Raw genomic sequence first — 26,813 nt, forward strand, 5'->3', positions numbered from 1 at the left:
TTTTTAATAAATCGGTTCAGTTTTATTTAATAGCAAACAAAAGCTACATAGTATAAATCAATTATGATCTTCAGAATGAGAAATCGCATCTACAGTAAAAATAAAGCAGATTGCCATCAAATGAGCTGATGTTCAAACCCAACAAGCTGACCAAGTCTCACTGATAAGAAAAACATTTAATTAAGTAGCACAGTGGAAGATACGATTAAAGAATTGCATTGTTTAAACAGAAACAAGTACTCCAAATTAAAAACAAACTGAAATCATGCATTATTGGAACTAGAAAATTCTGCCCATCTACAAGCAGAATTTTCTACAAAATAGCCCAGATACACAACTCATTTGGAAATGATTTACAAACATTAAACAATATGGTAGTATTAATGAGGATAAGACATATCCCATTGATGGTAGGATCCTAGGAATAGACTTTGATCCTTACAGATGGCAACATGGGTAAACAATGTGGTTGGGAAGTCACAGGATACTGCCCTTCAATAATCAGGACAATGAATACAAAAGTAGATGCTTATGCACCAACATTTATCAGACTTTATCTCAGTACTGCATGCAGTTCTAGCCACCAAGGTATAGGAAGAATATGATAACACTGGAGAGGATTTTGAGGAAATTCACCAGAATGTGGCGTAGGATGCAGCAGTTCAGTTATCAGAGAGAAGTCTTTTCCTTTGAAGCAGGAGCTTGAGGGTACATAACTGAAGTATACAAAGTTGAGCAGTGCCAACAGGTTTTATTGCAGGAAGCATTCCCCCAAAGAGGTGGATAAAATTAGAGGAAACAGGTTCAGAACAAGGCAGTTTAGAGATTCAAGAGTGTATCTAGCACTACCAGGGAGAGAAGGGGTAGGAAGGAGGTTAAAGCTGGGTCTCTGCCAGCATTTAACTGCCTGGATAACACTTGAATCACTTAGGCATAGAGGCAATGAACAAGTGGTGGGCAAGGGTTAATAGAGAAGGAGACCTACTGGTTGGTGAGGACCAGTCAAGTTGAATGGGCTTTTTTCCTTGTTGCATTAAGTTATTGTTGAACACTAGATTTTTATATCAACATTTACAGTAAGATTTAACTAATTCTATTACATGGAATGTGAGCCAGTATTCATCCTGTGCACAAACTGAAAAAATCTTAACATAGCTGAAAGTTTGTCATCTTACTGAGGCTGCTAGAAGGCAGTTCTAATTCTGCATGCCAGCCTAAAGACCTTGCACCAGCACATTATGTGCCTTCATCTTTAAATTAGCATTAGCTTGAGTAAGATACTAAGTTTTAGAAATTGTAGGAAAAGACACACTAGAACTGAGCTAGGAATAGACAAAATGCACCTACCATCAACAATGAGGGAATATTAGCCTAATTAGTACCTATCAAATTTTGCACACAAAACTTAAAACCTCAAATTCCATATCGTGTGTTAAAATCCATTTTGTTGTGCCTCTACTTCTACAGGCTATTTCAGCATAACGTCAGATAGGCATGCATGACCCCCAATTTAACAGCTAGTTGACACTTTATGCCCGAGTACTCTAGTTAAACTTATACTCTGTTAAGATCATCCTTATTCTGACCAGACCTACCATGTCTAGGGAATTCAAGATGTGTGGGTCAACCAGAGAAACACTGAGGAAAATCTGCCACAACCAGACTGTCAAAAAATGTTATATAATATCATAGTTTTTTTTAAAAAGAATAGACATTTACAGATCATGAAGGCTATGCTTGGATATCTTATTAAAGATGGAAGAGCAGCAACTGACATCTGAAAACAACAATGAATCATTGGGTGCTGCATTTTTAGATAAAGCATAACATCTTCGCAAACAAGTATACCGGTAGTTAATTTGATCCCAAGGGACAATTTTAATATTGCTGGAGTCACTCGTGCCAGAAAAGATGCTAGAACACTAGTTCTAGGAGGACACCCTCAACTACGGCAGGTTCAACTATACAAAAAAAAAAGGCACAGATAAAGAGATGCACCAGAACTTTCAGTTGAGCATGTATAATATAGGCCAAACCAAACAGTTATATACATCTTCTCTCCCTCACCCTACCCTCCACCATTGTCTACACTGCATTTACCAGAATTTTCAAATGTTTTAGTGTTTCTGTTAGATGTGATGGTTATGAACACAATCATGAGCAGCATACTTAATACATAAAAAAAGTTACAACTGAATTGAAAGATTTAGAAGTAAATTTTTTTTTAAAAATCAAGCCAAGCATCAATCAGGTAAGTTGTCTGCTTTTGTTCTTTCGAGTTGCTTTATTTCAATGTAATGCAATTTTCAATTCAATATGCAATGCGCAAAAACACAATTCAGTTCACAAAATCCCTAGAATTTTATTGCAAGCGTTTTAACCCACTGAAATTTAGTTCCAAGCCAGTTAGCAATCAGGATTTTGCCACCCAGAGTTGCCTCGTGTAGTACACGTTACCAGAAATTCCACTACTTTAAAAAAAATGCTAGCCAAAGCTTTTTTTTGGTGAACAATTCTCAAGTTTACAAACTGAAAGATTTTGTTTTAAAGCATTAAGTAGCTAGTGGTTCAAGGGCCCAAAACAGGTTACAGGAAGTTGAAGGCCCTTTTGCGCTTCCAGAAAAATTGGTCCCAGCGGAGCCTAGGCTGCAAAGTGCATGCTTTAGCTCCCTTATTGCACATATAGCCATTTGGGCAGCAGTGCATCTTATCTTCACAGCAAGTAGCCTGCAAAAGAATCAATGTCAGATTAGTAACTCTATAAATATTAGATTACAAAAGACAGGGCATGTGCATATCAGTTTGGTATCTTTAAAGCAAGCAATTAACTCAATTTCACCCGTCTGCAAATCCTTCTGACATTCAACCCTAGAAAAGCTATTCTGAGGTAGAATGACAGAAAGCAAGTGTGCATTGATTAACGCAATGAACAAAATTATTATTGTTCTCCAGTCCAGAATGTTTATTTCAACTTGTGCACGAGGAGTTGATGATAGTGAATGAGCTCCAGTTATATATATTTTTTAAAATTCTAACTGTAAAATGTCTACTGGGCTAAACACCTCAATTTTAGTGATAAATAAGCCCTTAAACTTGGGTAGATACAGGATCTAGAGCTTTCTTGGCATATAGAAATATAAAACTACAGCACAATATAGGCTGTACCAGAACTGAGCACAGAACTCCAAGTGGGGCCTGACCACTCTCTGATGCTGATGAGTCCACTCTTTCAATACATGGTCAAGATCCTTATTTTTCATTGTGTGTGTTTCTTTCATTAACTTTTTTAAAAAAACGTATGTGAGGTTACGTCTCAGAACTCTTTGGAACACAGAGACCTGTGCATTGCCTTGTAGAATTTTCCATTTCGGATGTCAAGTCAGAGATTTTCAGATTTTAGAATTTCAGATAAAGGGTACTCAATCTGTACCTAATCACAGAAAACATAAGACAGAGACATGGAAACCCTACAGCACAATACAGGCCCTTCGGCCCACAAAGCTGTGCCGAACATGTCCCTACCTTACAAATTACCTAGGGTTACCCATAGCCGTCTATTTTTCTAAGCTCCATGTACCCATCTAAAAGCCTCTTAAAAGAGCCTGTTATGTGTCAACATTTTTTTTACTGCGAGTGTCATTTTAAGCGCCTGGACGAGGCAGGTGGATAACGTCATTATAACAAAATACAGACAGGTTTCTGGGACATTCAGCAGAGGAGGAACAGCAGACTGCGAGCTACCAGCAGGAGAGCGAGCTGGGTGGAGATAGCTGAAAAGTTCGCTACAGCAGCGGACGAGTCTAATCATTCTTCATGTCTAGAGGATTATGATAACTAGCGGCACAGCACATATTGGATATGTGACTGTCACTTTACATGATCCATACTTGGATTTCTGGAGTATTCCTGTGGCGACCATATTTTGTTAACCCATACGTGGATTTGGGTGTGTTAGGTGGCAACCACTTGTGTTAAGGAATATTCTGTGACTGTCACCTTGTCATATCCCGAGGTGGATTTTGGAACACTGCTTAATGTCTGGAATCTACTGTGACTGCTATCTTGTTTTCCAAGCATGCATCCGCGGGAATTTTCTGTGATCGCCGCCTCGTGTCATCTTAGTGTGGATTTACAAGTTTCTTTCCGTCACATATTTCCATGGATTTCTGGAATCATCTGGATTGCCATTTCTGGGACTGTGTTTGAGTAAGATTTAAGAAGAACTGTTCCCAAACCTGACACCATTTGTGAGCTACAAAATGCATAGCACTGTTAATTTTTGTTTAGGGGAGTAATTTGTTTAATTGTCTCTATTTTGGGTAGATACTGAAAATATAGTTGTTTAACATTAAAACTGAGTATGTGGTCTATTGCTGCTGCCACATAACAACCCTATCATATCCACCTCCACCACCGTTACTGGCAGCCCATTCCACGTACTCACCATTCTCTGAGTAAAAAACTTAGCCCTGACATCTCCTCTGTACCTACTCCCCAGCACCTTAAACCTGTGCCCTCTCGTGATAGCCATTATAGCCCTGGGAAAAAGCCTCTGACTATCCACACAATAAATGCCTCTCCTCACCTTGTACACCTCTATCATGTCACCTCTCATCCCCCGTCGCTCCAAGGAGAGAAGGCTAAGTTCACTCAACCTGTTCTCATAAGGCATGCTCCCCAATCCAGGCAATATCATTGTAAATCTCCTCCACACCCTTTCTATGGTTTCCACATCCTTCCTGCAATGAGGTGACCAGAACTGAGCACAGTACTCCAAGTGGGGTCTGACCAGGGTCCTATATAGCTGCAACATTATCTCACGGCTCCTAAATTCAATTCCATGGTTGATGAAGGCCAATGCACCGTTCGCCGTCTTAAGCACGTCAACCTGCGCAGCAGCTTTGAGTATCCTACAGACTCAGACCCCAAGATACCTCTGATGTTCCACACTGCCAAGAGTCTTACCATTAATACTATATTATGCCATCATATTTGAGCTACAAAAATCTTACACTTATCCAGGTTGAACTCCATCTGCCACTTCTCAGACCAGTTTTGCATCCTATCAATGTCTCGCTGTAGCCTCTGACAGCCCTCCACACTATCCACAACATCCCCAACCTTTATGTCATCAGCAAATTTACTAACCCATCCCTCCACTTCCTCATCCAGGTCATTTATAAAAATCACGAAGAGTAAGGGTTCCAGAACAGATCCCTGAGGCACACCACTGGTCACCGACCTCCATGCAGAATATGACCCGTCTACAACCACTCTTTGCCTTCTGTGGGCAAGCCAGTTCTGGATCTACAAAGCACTGTCCCCTTGGATCCCATGCCTCCGTACTTTCTGAAAAAGCCTTGCATGGGGTACCTTATCAAATGCCTTGCTGAAATCCATATGCACTACATCTACTGCTCTTCCTTCATCAATGTGTTTAGTCACATCCTCAAAAAAATTCAACCAGGCTCATAAGGCTCAACCTGCCTTTGACAAAGCCGTGCTGACTATTCCTAACCATATATGCCTCTCCAAATGTTCATAAATCTTGCCTCTCAGGATCTTTTCCATCAACTTACCAACCACTGAAGTAAGCCCTACTGGTCTATAATTTCCTGAACCATCTCAACTCCCTCTTTTGAATAAGGGAACAACATCTGCAAACCTCCAAAACCTCTCCTGTCCCCATTGATGATGCAAAGATCATTGCCAGAGGCTCAGTAATCTCCTCCCTCACCTCCCACTGTAGCCTGGGGTATATCTCATCCAGTCCCAGAGACTTGTCCAACTTCGCAAACATGAGGAAACCTGACGAAGGGTGTCAGCCTGAAACGTCAGCTGTACTTCTTCCTATAGATGCTGCCTGGCCTGCTGCGTTCCACCAGCATTTTGTGTGCGTTGCTTATCCAACTTGATGCTTTCCAGAAGCTCCAGTCCATCCACTTTTTTTTATGTCTATATGGTCAAGCTTTTCAGTCTGCTGCAAGTCATCCCTACAATGGCCAAGACCCTTTTTCATAGTGAATACTGAAGCAAAGTACTCATTAATTACCTCAGCTATCTTCTCCAGTTCCATACACACTTTCCACTGTCACACTTGAATGGTTCTATTCTCTCATGTATTATCCTCTTACTCTTCACATACTTGTAGAATGTCTTCGGGTTTTCTTTAATCCTGCTTGCCAAGGCTTTCTAATGCCTTTCCCTGGTACCAGGGTCTGGGACATCTCAGATCGGGAGCAGGCTATTCTTGAGAACGAGGGCATGAACCCAGATGTAGTGGTCCATGTAGGGACCAACGATGTAGGTAAGGTGAGTGAGGGGGTCCTGCTTAGCGAGTTCAGGGAGTTAGGAGTGAAGCTGAAAGGCAGGACCTCCAGGGTGACAATCTCGGGATTGCTACCTGTGCCACGTGCAAGTGAGGCGAGAATAGAATGATTATGCACATCAATACGAGGCTGAGAGCATGGTGCAGGAAGGAAGGGTTCAGGTTTTTGGATAATTGGTCTTTGTTCCAGGGACGTTGGGATCTGTTTCAAAGGGACGGTCTACATCTGAACTGGAGGGGGAGTTTAAACTAGATGTGCAGGGGGCAGGGATCCAGATTACGAGAGAAGATGATATGATGAAGGATAAGGGACAGGTGGGGAATACACGTTTCCCAAATATTAATTGTGTAAATGAGAAAGGTGAGACAGAACATGTGTTGAAAAAGTTACACGTACAGAGGGTTGGTCAGAAGGAGCATGGGGTTAAATGTGTAGAAGGTTTGGGTGATCTTGAGAAGGTCATCAAAATTCAAGGTGCAATTAGCCCGATGGAAGTTCAAGGAGCTGGGTTAGGTACAATAGACAGTGTTTTAAGCAAAGAGAGGAGGAATGGGCTAAGAATTCTATACTTGAATGCGCGTAGTGTCAGAAATAAGACAGATGAGCTTGAAGCTCAGATGAAAATGGGGAACTACGATATTGTTGGGATAACGGAAACATGGCTGCAAGGGGATCAGGCCTGGGAATTGAGTGTACCAGGGTATACATGCTATCGTAGAGACAGAAATATAGGAAGAGGGGTTGGGGTGGCCCTGTTGGTGAGGAATGAGATTCAGTCCTTAGCAAGAGGTGACTTGGGAACAGGGGAAGTAGAGTCTGTGTGGATTGAGCTGAGGAACAGTAAGGGTAAAAAGACCCTAATGGGTGTTGTGTACAGGCCCCCAAACAGTAGCGTGGATATTGGGTACAAGTTGATTAGGGAGTTAACATTGGCATGTGCTAAAGGTAATGCAGTCTTTATGGGAGATTTCAACATGCAGGTGAACTGGGAGAATCAGGTAGGTGCTGGACCCCAGGATAGGGAGTTTGTGGAGTGTCTAAGGGATGTATTTTTGGAACAGCTTGTGCTTGAGCCAACCAGGAACGAGGCTATTTTGGACTTGATGTGTAATGAACAGGAATTGATAAGTGATCTTGAAGTAAAGGAGCCATTAGGAAGTAGTGATCATAACATGATAAGTTTTTATCTACAATTTGAGAGGGATAAGGGCAGATCAGAGGTGTCAGTGTTGCAATTAAATAAAGGAGACTACGGAGCCATGAGGGAAGAGCTGGCCAAAGTTAAATGGGCGGATGCCCTGGCAGGAAAGATAGTGGATCAGCAGTGGCAGATATTCTTGGGGATAATACAAAAGATGCAAAAGCAGTTCATTCCAATGAGAAGGAAGGATTCAAAGAGGGGGAAGAGGCCACAGTGGTTGACAAAGGAAGTCAGAGATTGCATAGCATTAAAGAAAAAGAGGTATGACAGGTGCTAAGATGAGTGGGAATACAGATGATTGGGAAAGTTTTAAGGAACAGCAGATATTGACTAAAAAAGCAATACGGAGAGAAAAAAATCAGGTATGAGCTCAGTCTAGCCAGGAATATAAAAGGGGATAGCAAAAGCTTTTTTAGCTATGTGAAGAGAAAGAAGATAGTTAAGAACAATGTTGGCCCTTTGAAGAATGAATTGGGAGAAATTGTTATGGGAAACAGGGAAATGGCAACAGAATTTAATGCGTACTTTAGATCTGTCTTCACCAGGGAGGACACAAGCAATCTCCCAGATGTATGGATGGGCCAGGGTCATAAGATATCAGAGGAATTGAGACAGATTGACATTAGGAAAGAAACTGTGATGAGTAGACTGGTAGGACTGAAGGCTAATAAATCCCTGGGTCCAGATGGTCTGCATCCGAGGGTTCTAAAAGAGGTGGCTCAGGAAATTGCAGATGCATTGGTAATCATTTTCCAATGTTCCTTAGATTCAGGATCAGTTCCTGAAGATTGGAGAGTGGCTAATGTTATCCCACTTTTCAAGAAGGGAGGGAAGGAGAAAACAGAGAACTATCGCCCTGTTAGCCTAACGTCAGTCGTGGGGAAGATACTTGAGTCCATTATTAAGGACGAAATAGTGGCACATCTTGATGGCAGTAATAGAATTAGGCCGAGCCAGCATGGATTTACCAAGGGCAAATCATGCTTGACTAATCTGTTGGAGTTTTTTGAGGGTGTAACAAGGATGTTAGACGAGGGTAAGCCAGTGGATGTTGTGTACCTAGATTTTCAGAAGGCATTCGATAAGGTGCCACATAGGAGATTGGAGAGTAAAATCAGAGCTCATGGCATTGGGGGCAGGGTTTCAACATGGATAGAAAACTGGTTGGCAGATAGAAAGCAAAGGGTAGCAGTGAATGGGTGTTTCTCAGACTGGCTGGAGGTGACTAGTGGGGTACCACAGGGCTCTGTATTAGGACCACAGCTCTTTACGATTTATGTCGACGATTTAGATGAGGGCATTGAAAACTATATCAGCAAGTTTGCTGACGATACTAAACTGGGTGGCAGTGTGACATGCGAAGAGGACGTTAGGAGAATACAGGGAGACTTGGATAGGCTGGGTGAGTGGGCAGATACTTGGCAGATGTCATTCAATGTGAATAAATGTGAAGTTATCCACTTTGGAAGCAGGAACAAGAGGGCAGAGTATTGTCTGAACGGTGTCGAGTTAGGTAAGGGAGAAATGCAAAGAGACCTAGGAGTCCTAGTTCACCAGTCAATGAAGGTGAATGAGCAAGTGCAACAGGCAGTGAAGAGGGCAAATGGAATGTTGGCCTTTATTACAAGGGGAATTGAGTACAAGAGCAAGGATGTCCTTTTGCATTTGTACAGGGCCCTGGTGAGACCACACCTGGAATATTGTGTACAGTTTTGGTCTCCAGGTTTAAGGAAGGACATTCTGGCAATTGAGGAAGTGCAGCATAGATTCACTAGGTTGATTCCTGGGATGGCAGGGCTGTCTTACGCAGAGAGATTGGAGAGATTGGGCTTGTACACACTGGAATTGAGGAGATTGAGAGGGAATCTGATTGAAACATTTAAGATAATTAAAGGATTTGATAGGATTGAGGCAGGAAATACGTTCCAGATGTTGGGAGAGTCCAGTACCAGAGGGCATGGATTGAGAATAAGAGGTCAGTTATTTAAAACAGAGTTGAGGAAAAACTTCTTCTCCCAGAGAGTTGTGGAGGTGTGGAATGCACTGCCTCGGAAGACGGTGGAGGCCAATTCTCTGGATGCTTTCAAGAAGGAGCTAGATAGATATCTGATGGATAGGGGAATCAAGGGATATGGGGACAAGGCAGGGACTGGGTATTGATAGTGAATGATCAGCCATGATCTCAGAATGGCGGTGCAGACTCGAGGGGCCGAATGGTCTACTTCTGCACCTATTGTCCATTGTCTATTATGGCCTCTTCTGGCACTCTAATTTCATTCTTAAGATCCTTCCTGCTACCCTTATAATTTTCTAGATCTCTATCATTACCTAGTGTTTTTTTTTAAGCTTTTCTTTTCTTCTTGACTAGATTTTCAACAGCCTTCGTACACCATGGTTTCTGTACCCTACCATCCTTTCCCTGTCTCACTGCAACGTACCTACGCAGAATTCCACACAAATATCCCCTGAACATTTGCCACATTTCTGCCGTACATTTCCCTGAAAAAATCAGTTCCCAATTTATGCTTCCAACTTCCTGCCTGATAGCTTCATAATTCCCCTTATTCCAATTAAACGCTTTCCTAACTTGTCTGTACCTATCACTCCCCAACGCTATGGTAAAGGAGATACAGTTGTGATCACCATCTCCAAAATGCTCTCCCACTGAGAGATCTGACACCTGACCAGGTTCATTTCCCAATACCAGATCAAGTACAGCCTCTCCTCTTGTAGGCTTATCTACATATTGCGTCAGGAAAAATTCCTGACCATACCTAACAATCTCCACTCCATTCAAACCCCACTCCATCCAAACTCTAGGGAGATGCCAATCAATATTTGGGAAATTCAAATCTCCCACAATAACCCTGTTATTATTACACCTTTCCAGAATCTGTCTCCTTATCTGCTCCTCAATGCCCCTGTTACTATTGGGTGGTCTATAAGAAAAAAATACAGTAGAGTTATCGTTCCCTTCCTGTTTCTAACTTCCACCCACAGAGACTCGGTAGACAATCCCTCCATGACTTCCTCCTTTTCTGCAACTGTGGCACTATCTCTGATCAACACCAGCCCTGGGTGAGCCACAGAGCCAGACTCAGCCACAGGCACGGCCACTGCTGTTTCTCCCAGGTAGGCCACCCCCCACCCCCAACAGTACTCAAACAGGAGTACTTATTGGTCAGGGGAACAGCCATAGGAGTACTCTCTAGCATCTGTCTCTCGCCCTTCCATCTCCTGACCATTACCCACTTAACTGTCTCAAGTCCCTGGTGTGACTATTCGGCTATAGCTCCTCTCTATCACCTCCTCACTCTCCCTGACCAGATGAAGGTCATTGAGCTGCATCTCCAGTTCCCTAACCCGGTCCCCAAGGAGCTGCAGCTCGACACACCTGGCGCAGATGTGGCCGTCTGGGAGACTGAGAGTCTCCTGGATTTCCCACATCTGACATCCAGTACAGAACACTGGCCTCACAGACATACTTCCTGTTTCTATTCCTCACAGGTAACTTGTCTGGACTCAACCTGTTATTGCCAAAGCGCTACCACTATGCCTCAGATCACTCCGGTCAATGACCGCTCCGCTAAGCAGCGCCTCCTTTTTATGCTAAATAAACTCTTCTCCAGCTTCCAGCCCAGTACAGATATTGATTTTACCTGACATTTCCATGGCAAACGCTCATCTTCATCAGGAATGATCCCTGGGCATGTCTAGTCCAGAGGTATTTATACCTCTATTGTCCATCCCTCCTAATTGGTTAGTCCTCATCCAATGCTCCTGCTGTCTCACCTTGTTTACAGTTGAATTCCAGTTCTTATGTCGAGTGAGAAGTACGTCTTTGCTAAGATTCTTTTCCTCTAGTTTTATTTCTATGGTTTCCTTCACCATCACACCTCCCAACATAAAGTGGCTCTTTCTGCTTTGATAACCACGTAAAATCTATTTTGGACCCAGAGCACTTCCACGAGAAAATACGATTATGCACAACATTCCTTCAGAATGGCTACAAGGTGAAGGAAATCATTCGCACCCTTAAAGGGACAACGGAAAGCAGGAAACCCAACAACGAGGAGGAACCCGTCGCTACCACCTGTTTTCCCTATACATTTCCATGATTTGTGGAAGGATCACCAGGATCTTGAAATACCAGATTAATACCATCCACAAACCTATAAGGAAGCTCAAATCACAGCTTATGCGGGTCAAAGATGAACTGGGACTTATGACTGCTGGCATTTACAGCTGGCAAAGCAGCATGTAATCGACTAGATGGGGCACATAATGGAAACCCACATCAAGGATCACAGGTGTATCTGCTTGGGTTGCCCAGAGAAATTGACAGTAGCGGAACACAGCATTCACAATGGCCATAGGATTGATTTCAGCACCAAACTACTGTGCTGTGCCTGGTGAAGGAAGCCATTGAAATAAAACGAGAGGAAAAGAATTTTAACAAACAGGAAGGTCTTGCTCCAAATAAAAACTGGAATTCAACTTTAACAAGGTGGGACAGTGGGAACCCAACTGGATGTGGATTGGATGTTAGTTAGATAGAGCTCTTATAGATAGTGGGGTCAAGGGATATGGGGAGAGGGCAGGAACGGGGTACTGATTGTGTATGATCAGCCATCATCACAGTGAATGGCGGTGCTGGCTAGAAGGGCCGAACGGCCTACTCCTGCACCTATTGTCTATTTAACCAATCAGGAGAGATGGACAACAGGGGTGTACATACTACTGGACTAGACATGCTCAGGCATCATCCCTGATGAAGATGCCAGAGTTTATCAGAAATGTTGGTTAAAATTGATATCTGTACCCGGCTGGAAGCCCAAGAAGTTTATTCACTAGGTCGATAGGTTTTACATTTTGTAAAAGTGAACAGTTCAAGTAGAATGTCTTCTCATTCAATTGCTTTATTTCTATATCGTGATCCAAACCAAGTATTGGAATGGATCTCTTATAATTAATTTGTTCATAGCATGTCTGATACTGCCAATGCCACAGTTATTACTCATCTTTAGCCTAGTTAAAGTCAAATATCACACACTTAAAATCTGAATCACATTTGTTCCTATGAGATCACTGGCACATATCTGTCAAATGATAGTTGGTATACGAAGGGCTTCTAGGAAAGATGGTCATTTGCGTCTCTAATTTTGCACTGATGACAACTGATGACAGAGCAAAAATAGACCACCTCTAACCACTGGCTCACTGAGGGTAAAAAGATAAAATGCCAATTGAATACCCCACATTGTTTAAATCCAGTTAACTTAAATTAGTAGATGTATTGCAGGATTCTTCATTAATAAAGATTTCTAAGAACTGGGAGGAGAAACACCCGAAGCTATTACATCCAAAAATACATTAATACTTTTAGTGATAAAGACATTGTAACACCCTGGGAAAGGTTTCATTGCTAATGTAATGGGTTCTCTATAGTAGCAGTGTTTAGATTAAACAGGGGCTTCGAAATGTGCAGCATCCAATGAGGAGAGGTTTTTATCTTGTGTGCCCAAGCGCAAGGGATTTGAGGGCTTTTAGTTTGGCGGAAGATGGAGAGAAGAAGATGCGAAAACGGAGAGGTCGTAGGACTGCAGGACTGTGTGGATGTGGAATGGAGTCGATGATGCCCTGGGGAAAATCAATGAAGAACATACGGTTGGGAAAATCGTGAGTTCCAACTTTATATCCAAATTAGACTGTTTCATTAAAATAGGCCTTTTTTGTTTTCTTTACTAGCCCTCTAGTCCAATTGAGAATTATAAAGCTCAGCCGTGTAATTGCATATGGTGTACTGTTTTTTATTTCGTGGTACATCACGCAGCATCCACCAGTTTTGGCAGGGGCAGCGACTGCCTTCCCCAGACTAACGCAGCCACCGAATCTGGGGTTTACAACAGTTCAATGGTTTAATTATACTCTCCCCAAAATAGAATCTGTAATAGAAATCAGTAACTTGAACACTGAATACAAGATACATTATTATCTCAATCTTTCACATTACAGATCTCATCAAATTCAAATAAGAACTACTGCACCTCAAGCCAATCTGGCCAGATCTGCACTAATGTTTAACAGGAGATCAGATCATGAATAATTCAATTGATTTAAATGTAGGATTGTAGTGTAACATTAAACAATAAAGCTAAAATAAGGTTGAGGATAATTGAAGAGCTGCAGAGTTTAAATTTATTAATACATGTCTCACCAGGCCCGAGAATGTGAAGCACTTTCAAGATGTCAAAGTAAGCCAAGGAACAATGTCTTGACTCACCGTGAACGCTTAGGGTGAAGAATTTGCTTTATATAACTTCACATTGTTATTTTTACTGCACTAATGGCAGGATATTTTAAAGCAGCTCAAAGCAGTACTTGTTAGCAGCAATTTAAATAGGGAAGAGAGTGCATGAACAAATATGCAATACAGCTTAACTTTATTATAGTATTATTCTCTGATGCTGGTCAATTTAAGTACATGAACCTGATAGATGCATTCTTCTCACCAGCTATGTTACATCAGTATCCCCAGCAACAATCCAGCTCAGTTTAGTTAATTCATTAAAGACCTGGTCAGCGTTGACTTGTCTTATAAGGAGTTAACTGTCAACCTGCAGACACCACACAATTGCTGAAGTACTTACTTCTTTGTAAGGACAGCAAGCCCACTTGCCCGAGGCACTCTTACAGCAAGTGGCTGGAGAAGCACACTGGACCATATCATCACATTGTACACCAGAGGACTCAGACTCTTTGACATGCCAGAGTGCCAAGATACTTTGCTTTTCACAGGTCTTGGCTGTCAAATTACAGGTGTAGCCATTTGGACAGCAGTGCTTGTGATCCTCACAGCATACCGCCTAAAAGAAATAAGAAAATCAATAGCAACACTTCACACCTTCAACAATTTCCCCCTCTTTAAGCAAGGGAACAGAAGCTTTTTTAGCAAAACCAGTTCTCAAACACAGCAAATTATAAAGTCCAAAAGCGTGGTGAAGTAGGTGTCTTAGGGAAGGTGGCAAAACAAAACAGCTTGAATGTTTATGGCATCAGTACCTTCTAGCATAAGTAGGATACAAAGTAACATGGTTCTTTTACTCATTTACATAGATTAAACCACTTCAGTTATTTAGTGGGACTCAATCTAGTTTCTTAGATATTTACAGTTAAACTTTGCATCCAAGTGCATCTGCATGCCTTGGCAATTGGAGAGCACCAGACCCTGTACTTGTATTCTGACAGCCAGTCTGTCCTGTGGGAAAATCTTGGGCTCAGGAGACAAACAACTCTATTGTCCCACTTCTCCATCAACAGGTACATTAATATCAAACGGCTATTCAAAAGATCCAGCAGCCTAAGCAATCAGACTATAGGGTTTACAGGTAAAAGTTTAGTGGTAAAAATCAAATCATACTGATAATATCTGAGATGTATCATTAGTTTCAAGACCAAAAGGGCACAAGTGTACATGCCAGTCACAGGAATTCTTAAATGTGTTTTCCTTCTAAAGGCGCAAATTAAGTATCAAAAATGCTTCCTCTTATACATTGTAACAGAGTATCACTTTCCCACAAATTGGGAACACATTATCGTTCTCTTGGCTGTCCAGTCAAAGTACAGACACATGTATCCTGGCATTAAAAAGGCAGGGAAACTGGCGTGAGCTTTTGCCTTCCTCACTGCTGCACCAGGATTGTGATAAGCCCTTTCCTACCTCATTGCTACATGTAACTGTGCCAGGAGTTTAGCGTGAAATACTGTCTTCAATTTGCTTAAACCCAGCAATGAATTCCCCATCAGTGCCAAAAAGCTGAATTGAGACCATTAGACATCGAAGATGAATTGGGCCATTTGGTCCGCTCTGCCATTCCATCATAACTGGTTTATCATCCCTGTTAATGCCATACTCCTGCCTTCTCCCCATAACCTTTGTCTCCCTTACTAATCAAAACCCCAAGATATAGGAGCAGAAGCAGGCTATTCGGTCAGAGTCTGCTCTGCCATTCAATCATGGGCTGATCCAATTCTTCCAGTCATCCCCACTCCCCTGCCTTCTCCCCATACGCTTTGATGCCCTGGCTAGTCAAGAACCTATCTGTCTATCTCTGCCTTAAATGTACCCAATGACTTGGCCTCCCACAACTGCCTGTGGCAACAAATTCCAGATATTTACCACCCTCTGACTAAAGTAATTTCTCTGCATCTCAGTTCTAAGAGGATGTCCTTCAATCCTGAAGTCATGCCCTCTTGTCCTAGAATCCCCTACCGTGGGAAATAACTTTGCCATATCTAATCTGTTCAGGCCTTTTAACATTCAGAATGTTTCTATGAGATCCCCCCCCCCCCCCCATTCTCCTGAACTCCAGGGAATACAGCCCAAGAGCTGCCAGACATTCCTCATATGGTAACCCTTTCATTCCTGGAATCACATTCTCGTGAATCTTCTCTGAACCCTCTCCAATGTCAGTATATCCTTTCTAAAATAAGGAGCTTAAACTGCACACAATACTCCAAGTGTGGTCTCATGAGTGCCTTATAGAGCCTCAACATCACATCCCTGCTCTTATATTCTGTACCTCTAGAAATGAATGCCAACATTGCATTTGCCTTCTTCACCACCAACTCAACCTGGAAGTTAACTTTTAGGGTATCCTGCATAAGGACTCCCAGATCTCTTTGCATTTTGAATTCTCTCCCCATCTAAGAAATCATCTGTCTATTTATTTCTTCCACCAAAGTGCATGACCATACACTTTACAACATTGTATTTCATTTGCCACTTCTTTACCCACTCCCCTAAACTATTCAATTCTCTCTGTAGGCTCTGTTTCCTCAACACTACCCACTCTCCACATATCTTTGTATCATTGGCAAATTTAACCACAAATCCATTAATCCCATAGTCCAAATCATTGACATACATCGTAAAAAGCAGTGGTCCCAACACCGGCCCCTGTGGAACTCTACTGGTAAACGACAGCCAGCCAGAATAGGATCCCTTTATTCCCATTCTGTTTTCTGCTGATCAGCCAATGTTCCACCCATGCTGGTAACTCCCCTGTAATTACATGGGCTCTTATGTTGCTATGCAGCCTTGTGTGCAGCACCTTGTCAAAGGCCTTCTGGAAATCAAAGTACACCACACCAACTGCATCTCTTTTGTCTACCCTGCTTGTAATTTTCTCAAAAAACTGCAGTAGGTTAGTCAGGCAGAATTTTCCTTTCAGGAGACCATGCTGGCTTTGGCCTATCTTGTCATGTGCCTCCAGGTATGCCATAATCTCATCCCTACCAATCGATTCCAACAACATTGATGTCAGGCTAACAGGTCTATAGCTTCCTTTCTGTTGCCTCCCACCCTTCTTAAATAGAGTGACATTTGCTTTTACGGATGTCAATAGACAATAGACAGTAGGTGCAGGAGTAGGCCATTTGGCCCTTCTAGCCAGCACCGCCATTCACTGTGATCATGGCTGATCATACACAATCAGTACCCTGTTCCTGCCCTCTCCCCATATCCCTTGACCCCGCTATCTATAAGAGCTCTATCTAACTCTCTCCTGAATGCATCCAGAGACTTGGCCTCCACTGCCTTCTGGGGCAGAGCATTCCACATATTCACCACTCTCTGGGTGAAAATGTTTTTCCGCATTTCTGTTCTAAATGGCCTACCCCTTATGCTTAAACTGTGGCCTCTAGTTCTGGACTCACCCATCAGCAGGAACATGCTTCCTGCCTCCAGCGTGTCCAATCCCTTAATAATCTTATATGTTTCAATCAGGTCCCCTCTCATCCTTCTAAATTCCAGTGTATACAAGCCCAGTCGCTCCAATCTTTCAACATATGACAGTCCCGCCATTCCGGGAATTAACCTTGTGAACCAAGGACTCCACCACTTTTGAAAACATTCTCTTCATGTCCACTCTATCTAGGCCTTTCAATATTCAATACGTTTCAATGAAAATCCCCCCCCCCCAATTCTTCTAAACTCCAGCAAATACAGGCCTAGAGCCAAATGCTCCTCATATGATAACCCTCTCATTCCTGGGATCATTCTCGTAAATCTCCTCTGAACCTTCTCCAATGCCAATACACAGTTTCTTAGACAAGGGACCCAAAATTGCTCACAACACTCCATGTGGCCTGACCAATGCCTTATAAAGCCTCAACATTGCATCATTGGTCTTGTATTCTGGTCCTCTTGAAATGAATACTAACATTCCACTTGCTTTCCTCACCACTGACTCAAACTGCAAGTGAATCTTTAGGGAATCCTGCATGAGGGTTCCCACGTCCCTATGCACACCTGATTTTTAAAATTTCTTCCCATTTATAAAATATTCTACACCTCTATTCCTTCTAACAAATTACGTAACAATACATGAGAGCTAGCATTGTGCAGGTCTGGCTGAGGTATAGTCTTAAGCTTCATATACTTAATAATGGTATGCACTTGTCATGCTATTAAGATCCGACAGCAGTGTTCTACATGTTGACAGACTGCACGGAATCAAAAGTTCTGGTACCTTATGTTGGATGTGATGGAAGCCGTTATCGCCCTGCCTGGCTGCACAGCTTTCAGCAGCCCAGAGTAATAAACTATTGTAATAAACCCAATGGCCCCACAGTGAAGCTCAGACCAGCTTCTTGGCACAACAGTGCCAGCAACACATTGCAAACATCGTCTCTTTTAGTGCAGATTCCATTACCCCATTCTAAGAATGTTTCTCCTAGCCATGTATCACTGTAGAGTATCTGAAAGATGAGAAGTTAGGCATTTCCCAGACACACTCAAGCAGGTCACATTATTCTAACAAACTGAGCTGCAAGTACTTAAATCCACTTAGTAGTACATTGGACTCTTAAAAAAGGATACAATTTTGAGACCTTATTTAAACAATGCCATAAATCAGATTATTCACAATTAAGAATATCATAGATTGCATGACTCTACTTAGTGCTGTTCATTCTGTTCTTTGCAAAAATTCAACAAAGCAGGTCTGTATAGATATTTGTATTGTTTCCAGTAACGGCCAAATGACACAGTGTAGTGAGTTGCTGCCTCAAGTTCCAATAACCCAGGTTTAATCCTGACTTGTGCGGTGTGGTTTGCTCTTTCTTCTTCATTACTGCTTGCATTACTTCCAGGTGCAATAGTTTTATTCCTCTAGATCAGGGGTTCCCAATATTTTTTAATGCTGTGAATGAATCCCTACCATTAATTGAGGGGTCCGCAGACCTCAGGTTGAGAACCCCTGATCCAGATGCTGTTAATTGATGACTGAAAATGGGCAAGCGGCAAAATCAAGGGGCAGTGTCAAAGGCATTGTATTGAAATGGGACTAGCACGGAATTAGTGTACAGAAGTGATTTGTCAACATGCACTTGATGGGCTGAAGGACTTTCCACACTGTTTGACTGTGTTATAGAATAATTACACAAGTCCAAAGGGTGCAGCAATAATGGCAAAGTTGCATTTATCAGCTGTTCTAAACTCAGGAAATAGCATTTTTTCCCCCTCTTATCAACTACTTGGGTTACAACCAACTACTTTTGCAGGTGTAATCTTCCCCACCCGTTTTAAATATGGACAGGTCTTCAGGGAAGAAAACCCATTATTCATTTCATTAATCCAGAAGGTTAAGCAGCTGGTTCAGACTTAGTTCCAGTGAGCTTGATTAGTTTCTAAAGTGTCTACGAATACAAAAGCCAAAACAAGTGCACTTGGTAATAGGGATGGCTAATGGAATGTTTGTCCTCATTTCAAGAGAATTGGAGCATAAAAGTAAAGAAAGCTAACAGCAAAACATCTGGAGTGCTGCAGCAATCTTGCTGCTACTTAACATATTTCATTGAGGACTTTTCAAAGACCACTGGGATAATGCTGTCAGGGTGAAATAATCCTGTAACAAGTTGATACTGTAACTCAGAGTTGTAAAGAATGAGGCAATCTTATCAAACTGCAAGAGACTAGCTTGGGGTAGATGCTGAGAGGGTATTTTCTCTCATGAACAGGTCAGAACTAGCCAGCATAGTCTCAAAATAGGGGCACCCATTTAACATCCTTCCCTGAGGGCTACACATCTTCAGAACTCCTTGTCAGAGCTGTGGGAGCTGAATCAATATTCAAATCAGATGCAAATAAATTTCTATCCAGTAAGGGGATCCAGAGTTAAGGGGAAATGATAGGAAAATAGACTTGTAAAAAGGTAAATGAGCTATGATCCTACTAAACTGTAAAGAACATTGGAGTGTTGAATGGGCAACGCCCACTTCTGCTAAAGGAGTTAGAGGCTAGGACAGGCCACAAATCCAATCAAGGAGATGCAAGACTGCAGACACTAGAAAATCCACATCTACAAATCCAAACTGCTGATAATTTGACAGGTGTTAAAATACGAGCATTCTTAATGGAATTTTGAAAAGCATGAAATGAGAATAAGTTAAACCTTTCTACACTAACTGGTTTTACCTCCATTTGTAGCATTTTATTATCCTGCATGAAAACCCATTACAATTTATAGGTGGCACTGTACCTTGTGTGTCATTCCAAATGAACAGCTCCATTTCAACCTAAATTTTAAATTGGTTTAGCATTTCCATATGCAAAATAAAAACTGATCTACATTCATTATTAACTTCTGTCCAATATTTTCAACTTTCGACCTTTATTCACTTTATAAACAATATGAAGGGAAGCAAGAAAGACATTTTAAAATTTAAAATGTTGTAAGCTTCACAGGCTAGAGGAGGAGGTTTCATCCATAGGGTAGCAGGCAGGGATCTGACACTCACTGCATACAAAACACAGCAGAAACAGGAAAGTAATTGAATGTGTACTTAAGAAGCTATGACTTCCAAGGCTATGATGGAATTAGACACAGTAGTTCTTTGACCAGCATGGAACAGCTTCTGTGTTGCAATTTTTCTGCATGCCATGAATGATATGCAAACTCAGCTATAATTATCCCTCATCCAAAAATAATTGCTTATTGCACAAGAACAATGTGCTCATCTTTTTCCATCCCACGTCGAAGAGTTGACTACAAAGTTTGAAAAGTTTATACTGTTGCAAAAGGAAGCGCATGCAGAAAAGACATTGTGCATGCATACAAAAAAAAAGCACCAATCACGTGGGAGCCACCACAGGACAATGACAAGAATAAATATGGAAACATTCACTCAGATGGCTAAAAAACAAACAACCAAGCAGTACCAACTAACCTGTGGAAGGGGACAGCAGGCCCATGATCCCGAGGCTAGCTTGCAGCAAGTGGAGCCTGATTGACATTTTACAGTTTCATCACACTGGACATCTAAGGCTCCATCTTTCAAAATACTTGGTATTTTTGTTAACAGAGGAACAGAAATACTTCCTTTGTAACAGAGCCCTGCTTGAACATCACATGTGTAACCATTGGGGCAGCAATGAATGTTATCAGCACAGCAAACTCCCTGACAGAGAAAAGAAAAAGCTACTGTATCTCACAACCCAAGTCATAATCCATATTATTTCATCCTAGTTGGTTAAACAGTTTTGCTATAAAAGTTTATTGCCCACATAGAACCACAAGACTTGTACCACAGAGATTTTAGCATGCCATGCAATAAATTGAATGACCTGGCTTGCAAAACTAAATGTCATCAAAATGCACTTAATATGGCCTTAACATCAAATAGTTGTTAAAGGATACCATGTCTCAATTTTCTGCACCAGTTTCTCTCAATTGATTTAAAACCTCCAGTGTCACCAAGCCTCATGACTGAGGTCCAGGATTCAAGCCACACTCCAAAAACATGTCTCAGTACAAACAACCTGGTGCAGTACAGAAGGAGAGCTGCAATGTCAGGGCATTATTTGAAACAAGACTTTCAAATGGTTAAATGAGATCTCAAACTAAATTAAGGCCACGTAGAAGTATTTTTATTTAAATTGTATGCAAGCCTCTTCCCCTCTAAATGGACATGAATCTTTGGAGACTACCTCACTTTTAAAATATACAGTATTTCTGTTTTTGCATATTATAAAAAATCTATTCAATATACACAATTGATTTGCTTGTTTATTGACTATTTTTTTCTGCTAGATTATGTATTGCATTGAACTGCTGCTCCTAAGTTAACAAATTTCACATCACATGCCAGTGATAATAAACCTGATTCTAATTCTAAAACGCAGGACTGCACACTATGTGCAAAAGGAGGAAGTGACTTGAACTACAACCATCATTTGAAGGGAAGCTCAATTAATCTTTAATTACCTATGGGAACAGAAAGTCTTTCCATATCCTGTGCAGTGCTTGTTGGACAGCTAGAAGTTTTATCATATAACAATAGTCAGGTTGCCGAGGACAACATTTTTCATTATTGCAGATGTCGTAATGACTATTAGGCCAAGAGAAAATGCTTCAGAACAAACTGTCAGATGTCACACACTAGCTCCTAATGTGGATAATCAGATGGCTAATTAATTGTGCAGAAAAGAACCAGAAAAGGTTACCAGAAGCATTCCCCAAGCTTAGGTTAAAGGACAGAAGCTCAGCCTCTGTAGGCATTTCTGCAACATGTCTGCCCTGCTATGTTGACTGTTGTACATTGCTACAATTAAGGTATACTGCTTTTAATTACACACACACACCTACCCCTTAAGGTTAGGATTGTGGCGCCCCACTTTCTGCGCAGGCGAACCGGCTCACAAATAGCCAGCACGTGGGGAGAGACTTTGGTAATGCACCTCTGATGTCATTTCCGCCCGGAGAGGGCGGGCACTAGGGATTAAATGCCAGCGCCGTGAAGTTTGAATAAACTAGTCTCGAAACGACTAATGCGTGTCGTCTCTAGCACTGTATGTAGTACATCGCTACATTGGTGACCTCGACGGTCCAAACGGGATTTGGACCAAAGATGACCGACTCTTCATCTGTTCACGCAGTTTCGCTAAAACTGCCGACTTTCTGGACGCTGCGACCACGCGTGTGGTTTAGCCAAGCAGAAGCCCAGTTCCAGATTCGGCAGATATCCTCTGATTCCACACGTTACTGCCACGTGGTGAGCGCCCTTGACCAGGAGACGGCCGCCCAGGTTGCAAATTTCATACAGTTGCCCCCGGAAGAAGGCAAATATGAAGCATTCAAAGCGCTGCTCATTGGGACCTTTGGCATCTCACGGCGTGAGCGGGGTGCCCGCCTGCTTCACCTGGACGGTTTGGGAGACAGACTGCTGTCAGCATTGATGAACGAGATGCTGGCCCTGGCTGACGGACACCAGCCTTGCCTTATGTTCGAGCAAGCGTTCCTGGAGCAACTGCCCGAGGACGTACATCTGCTGCTGGCCGACGTAGATTTGAGCGACCCCCCAGAAGGTGGCGGCCCAGGCAGACGTGCTGTGGAAAGCCAAGAGGGAGAGCGTGGCGTCCGTCGGTCAGACTACCAGGCCACGCGCCCAACAGCAGACCAGACCAGGCCTGGCAGGGGGGCGCACACAACACAGTGGCAGGAGTGAGGAGGCCAGTGAACAGTGGTGTTTTTACCACCAGCAGTGGGGCACAAAAGCCTGCCATTGTCGCCCGCCCTGCAAGGGCCAGCTACCGCCAATAACTATGGCGGCTGGCCACCAGGACAGCCTCTTGTACGTCTGGGACAAACAGTTGGGACGCCGCTTCTTGGTCGACACTGGAGCGGAAATCAGCGTCTTGCCCCCGACGGGGTACGACACCCGCAACAGGAAGCCAGGACCCACACTGAGGGCCGCAAACAGCAGCACAATACGGACCTAAGGCACCCACACAGTGGAGCTGCAGTTTGGCGCCAGCCGGTTCACGTGAGACTTCACACTAGCCGCCGTGGCCCAACCACTCCTGGGGGCGGACTTCTTGCAAGCTCACAGCCAGCTGGTTGACTTGCAAAGGAAAAGACTGGTACATGCCGAGACTTTCCAGACGTTCTCCCTGGGTGAAGCCAAGTTGCCGGCCCCACACCTGGACTCCATCACGCTGTCAGACAACGAAATCACCAGAATCGTGGCGGACTTTCCATCGATTCTGGCACCACAGTTCACGGCAGCCATGCCCAGACACGGGGTACAGCACCACATCCCAACCCAGGGACCACCCCTCCATGCCCGCGCACAAAGGCTCCCTCTGGAAAAGCTCCGCCTGGCGAAGGAGGAGTTCAAGAGGATGGAGGAATTGGGGATCGTACGGAGGTCTGACAGCCCATGGGCCTCCCCCCTGCACATGGTGCCCAAAACAGCCGGGAGTTGGAGACCATGCGGCAACTACCGCAGACTGAATGAGGCTACAGCTCCAGACCGCTACCCCGTGCCGCACATACAGGACTTTGCAGCAAATCTGCACGGGGCAAGAATCTTTTCCAAAATAGACCTCGTCCGGGGATACCATCAAATCCCTGTGCACCCTGAAGACATCCCCAAAACAGCACTCATCACCCCGTTCAGCCTGTTCGAGTTCCTCCGAATGCCATTCCGCCTGAAGAATGCCGCACAGACATTCCAGCAGCTAATGGATGCGGTGGGATGCGACCTGGACTTTGCGTTCTTCTATTTGGACAACATCCTTATAGCCAGCAGTAGTCGCCAGGAGCAGCTGTCCCAGCTCCGCCAGCTCTACTCCCGCCTGAGTGATTTCCGCCTCGCGATCAACCCGGCCAAATGCCAGTTCGGTCTCAATACCATCGACTTCCTGGGCCACAGGATTACCAAAGACTGGGCAACACCTCTGCCCGCTAAGGTAGACGCGATCCACCACTTTGCCCGGCCCAACACGGTCAAAGGCCTGCAGGAGTTCATTGGTATGGTGAACTTCTACCACCGTTTCCTCCCCTCAGCAGCCCGTATCATGCGCCCTTTGTACACCCTGATGTCGGGTAAAGGCAAGGACACTACTTGGGACAAGGAGGCCGCGGCCGCTTTCGTTAAAGCCAAGGAAGCCTTAGCAGATGCCGCGATGCTGCTGCACCCCAGAACGGACGTTCCGACCGCACTCACGGTGGACGCATCTGACACAGCAGTCGGTGGGGTGCTGGAGCAGCTCATCGAGGGGCGCTGGCAACCCCTGGCGTTCTTCAGCAAGCACCTACGACCACCCGAACTCAAGTACAGTGCTTTCGACCGGGAGCTGATGGCACTATATCTGGCAATCCGGCATTTCAGGTACTTCTTCGAAGGCAGGCCGTTCACCGCGTTCACGGACCACAAACCATTGACCTTCACGTTCACGAAGGTGTCCGATCCCTGGTCGGCTCGCCAGCAGCGACATCTGTCCTACATCTCCGAGTACACAACGGACATCCAGCATGTCTCAGGAAAGGACAACGTCGTGGCGGACGCACTCTCCAGACCAGCTGTCCAGGCCCTGTCCCTGGGGGTGGACTATGTAGCACTGGCGGAGGCGCAGCAGGCAGACAGCGAGATGCCCAGCTACAGGACCGCAGTCTCAGGTTTGCAGCTGCAGGACTTTCTCGTAGGCCCAGGTGAGAGGACCCTCCTGTGCAACGTGGCTACCGGCCAACCTCGCCCCATCGTCCTGGCAGCCTGGAGGCGGCGAGTTTTCAACTCCATACACAGTTTGGCGCACCCATCTATCAGGACAACCGTCCGACTGGTCTCCAACAAGTTTGCGTGGCACGGACTTCGCAAGCAGGTCAGTGAATGGGCCAGAACGTGCGCACAGTGCCAAACAGCCAAGGTGCAGCAGCACACTAAAGCCCCGCCACAGCAGTTTGAACCCACCCACCAGAGGTTCAACCACATTCATGTGGATATCGTGGGCCCCCTACCAGTGTCCCGAGGAGCGCGGTACCTCCTAACTATGGTAGACCAATTCACAAGATTCACGAGATGTAGTACATTGCTACAGGATCATGTAAATTGAAGTACACATGCATTTACAGATCCCTGTCTGAAGACTACCCTTGGGGCCATTGAGGCAGCAGTGTATATGATTTTCACAGTAAACTGCCTGTTACAGCAAAGTTAAAGCATCAAATTAAGATGTGATTGCCAAGAGAACTCTGACAGAAGAGTCAAGTTCTGAAAATCATTTAACCCTGAAGATTATTCTAATAAAGATGAGGATAGTGAGAGTGTATCAAAACCGTCTCAATTCATAATACAGCCCTAGGCACCAAATTAACTAATTTAATGGAGATCCAAGATCAAAAATTAATCTGAGGCTAATTAACATCAATTGCAATCTTAGTTGACAGTAACTTCAATTGACAGCATTTCAGATATACAGAATTCTGAAATTACTTGGTTCTCTTATTCCTTATGTAATGGGGGTGTAGTGGTGGTGTGGGGGGGTGGGGGGAGGAGGAAAAGAGGCTGTAGTTATCTATAATTAAAGAATAGTTCTATTCAGAACAGAGGGCAATTTCTCTGGTCTGCCTCTGGTCAAGTCCCAAGGGTACCAGACTAGACAGATTCCATCGACACTAACAAACTGTAAATTGATCACATTCAATTTAAATACACAATGGGTTATTTGAAAATGATAAATTGAACTTCACAACCTCCACCAGTTACTACATACTCACTCACTGCAAAGCATTTGAGGGCCAACCCCTAAAAGAATATCTCACCCCCACACCCTGTACAAGGTCGAAAACTTTAGCAATCTGCTACTGATGGCTTCATTCCCAACTACTACAGAACATGCATACACTAATTTCATTTTTATAAAGTCAATGAAACAGAGGTCAAGTTTGATCTGTGAAACAACCTAGAAATAGCTTCAGCACTTGATATTTCACTCAATGTTCAAGCAATCTATGATGCTAAAAGAGACCAACATGTCAATTTGGATTTATTACTGGGAAGTGGCTCAGGTTACAAAGGAAGGACCCATTCTGCCAGGAGGTCCATGCTGGTTCTCAGCCAAAAAAAATTCAATAGTCCCAATTCCATTACTTCTACATTACAGGATTATGTTCTTACATTTGCACTTTGAGGCTTTTGCCACTTATCTGCTCCAGGGGCTAATTTACAACAACCAATACACTAGCAAGTCTCGATACTTCTGAAGAAAAATGTAACTGTTGAAATGCACTGTCATGGACAGACTAGCAATTAATATAATTAGCATCCAAGATCAGGACCTGACTGCTCTGCATTACATAACAGAAATACTACTTTAATTTTTATCACCATCATGACAAAGCTAAAATATTACAAATACTGGAAATCTGTGTTTAAAACTATGAACACAACATTTATGGGTGTAAACTCTGAAAACTGCTTCCCTCTTCAGAAGTGCCAAG

General features: G+C 43.4%; 1 protein-coding gene across 1 annotated transcript in view; it reads right to left on the reverse strand.

Annotated features, from left to right (window-relative positions):
- LOC132384535 (progranulin-like) overlaps positions 1–26,813 on the reverse strand; it is an 86,235-nt gene continuing 59,422 nt past the window's right edge. Inside the window, exons 12-13 of the mRNA XM_059955686.1 lie at positions 14,181–14,396; positions 1–2,727 (exon numbers count right to left, since the gene is read on the reverse strand). Of these exons, the coding sequence (XP_059811669.1) occupies positions 2,587–2,727; positions 14,181–14,396 (357 nt within the window). The 3' untranslated portion in view covers positions 1–2,586. The remainder of the gene's footprint in view (positions 2,728–14,180; positions 14,397–26,813) is intronic.

Source organism: Hypanus sabinus, chromosome X1 (genome assembly GCF_030144855.1).
Source record: "Hypanus sabinus isolate sHypSab1 chromosome X1, sHypSab1.hap1, whole genome shotgun sequence".
NCBI classification, from domain to species: domain Eukaryota; kingdom Metazoa; phylum Chordata; class Chondrichthyes; order Myliobatiformes; family Dasyatidae; genus Hypanus; species Hypanus sabinus.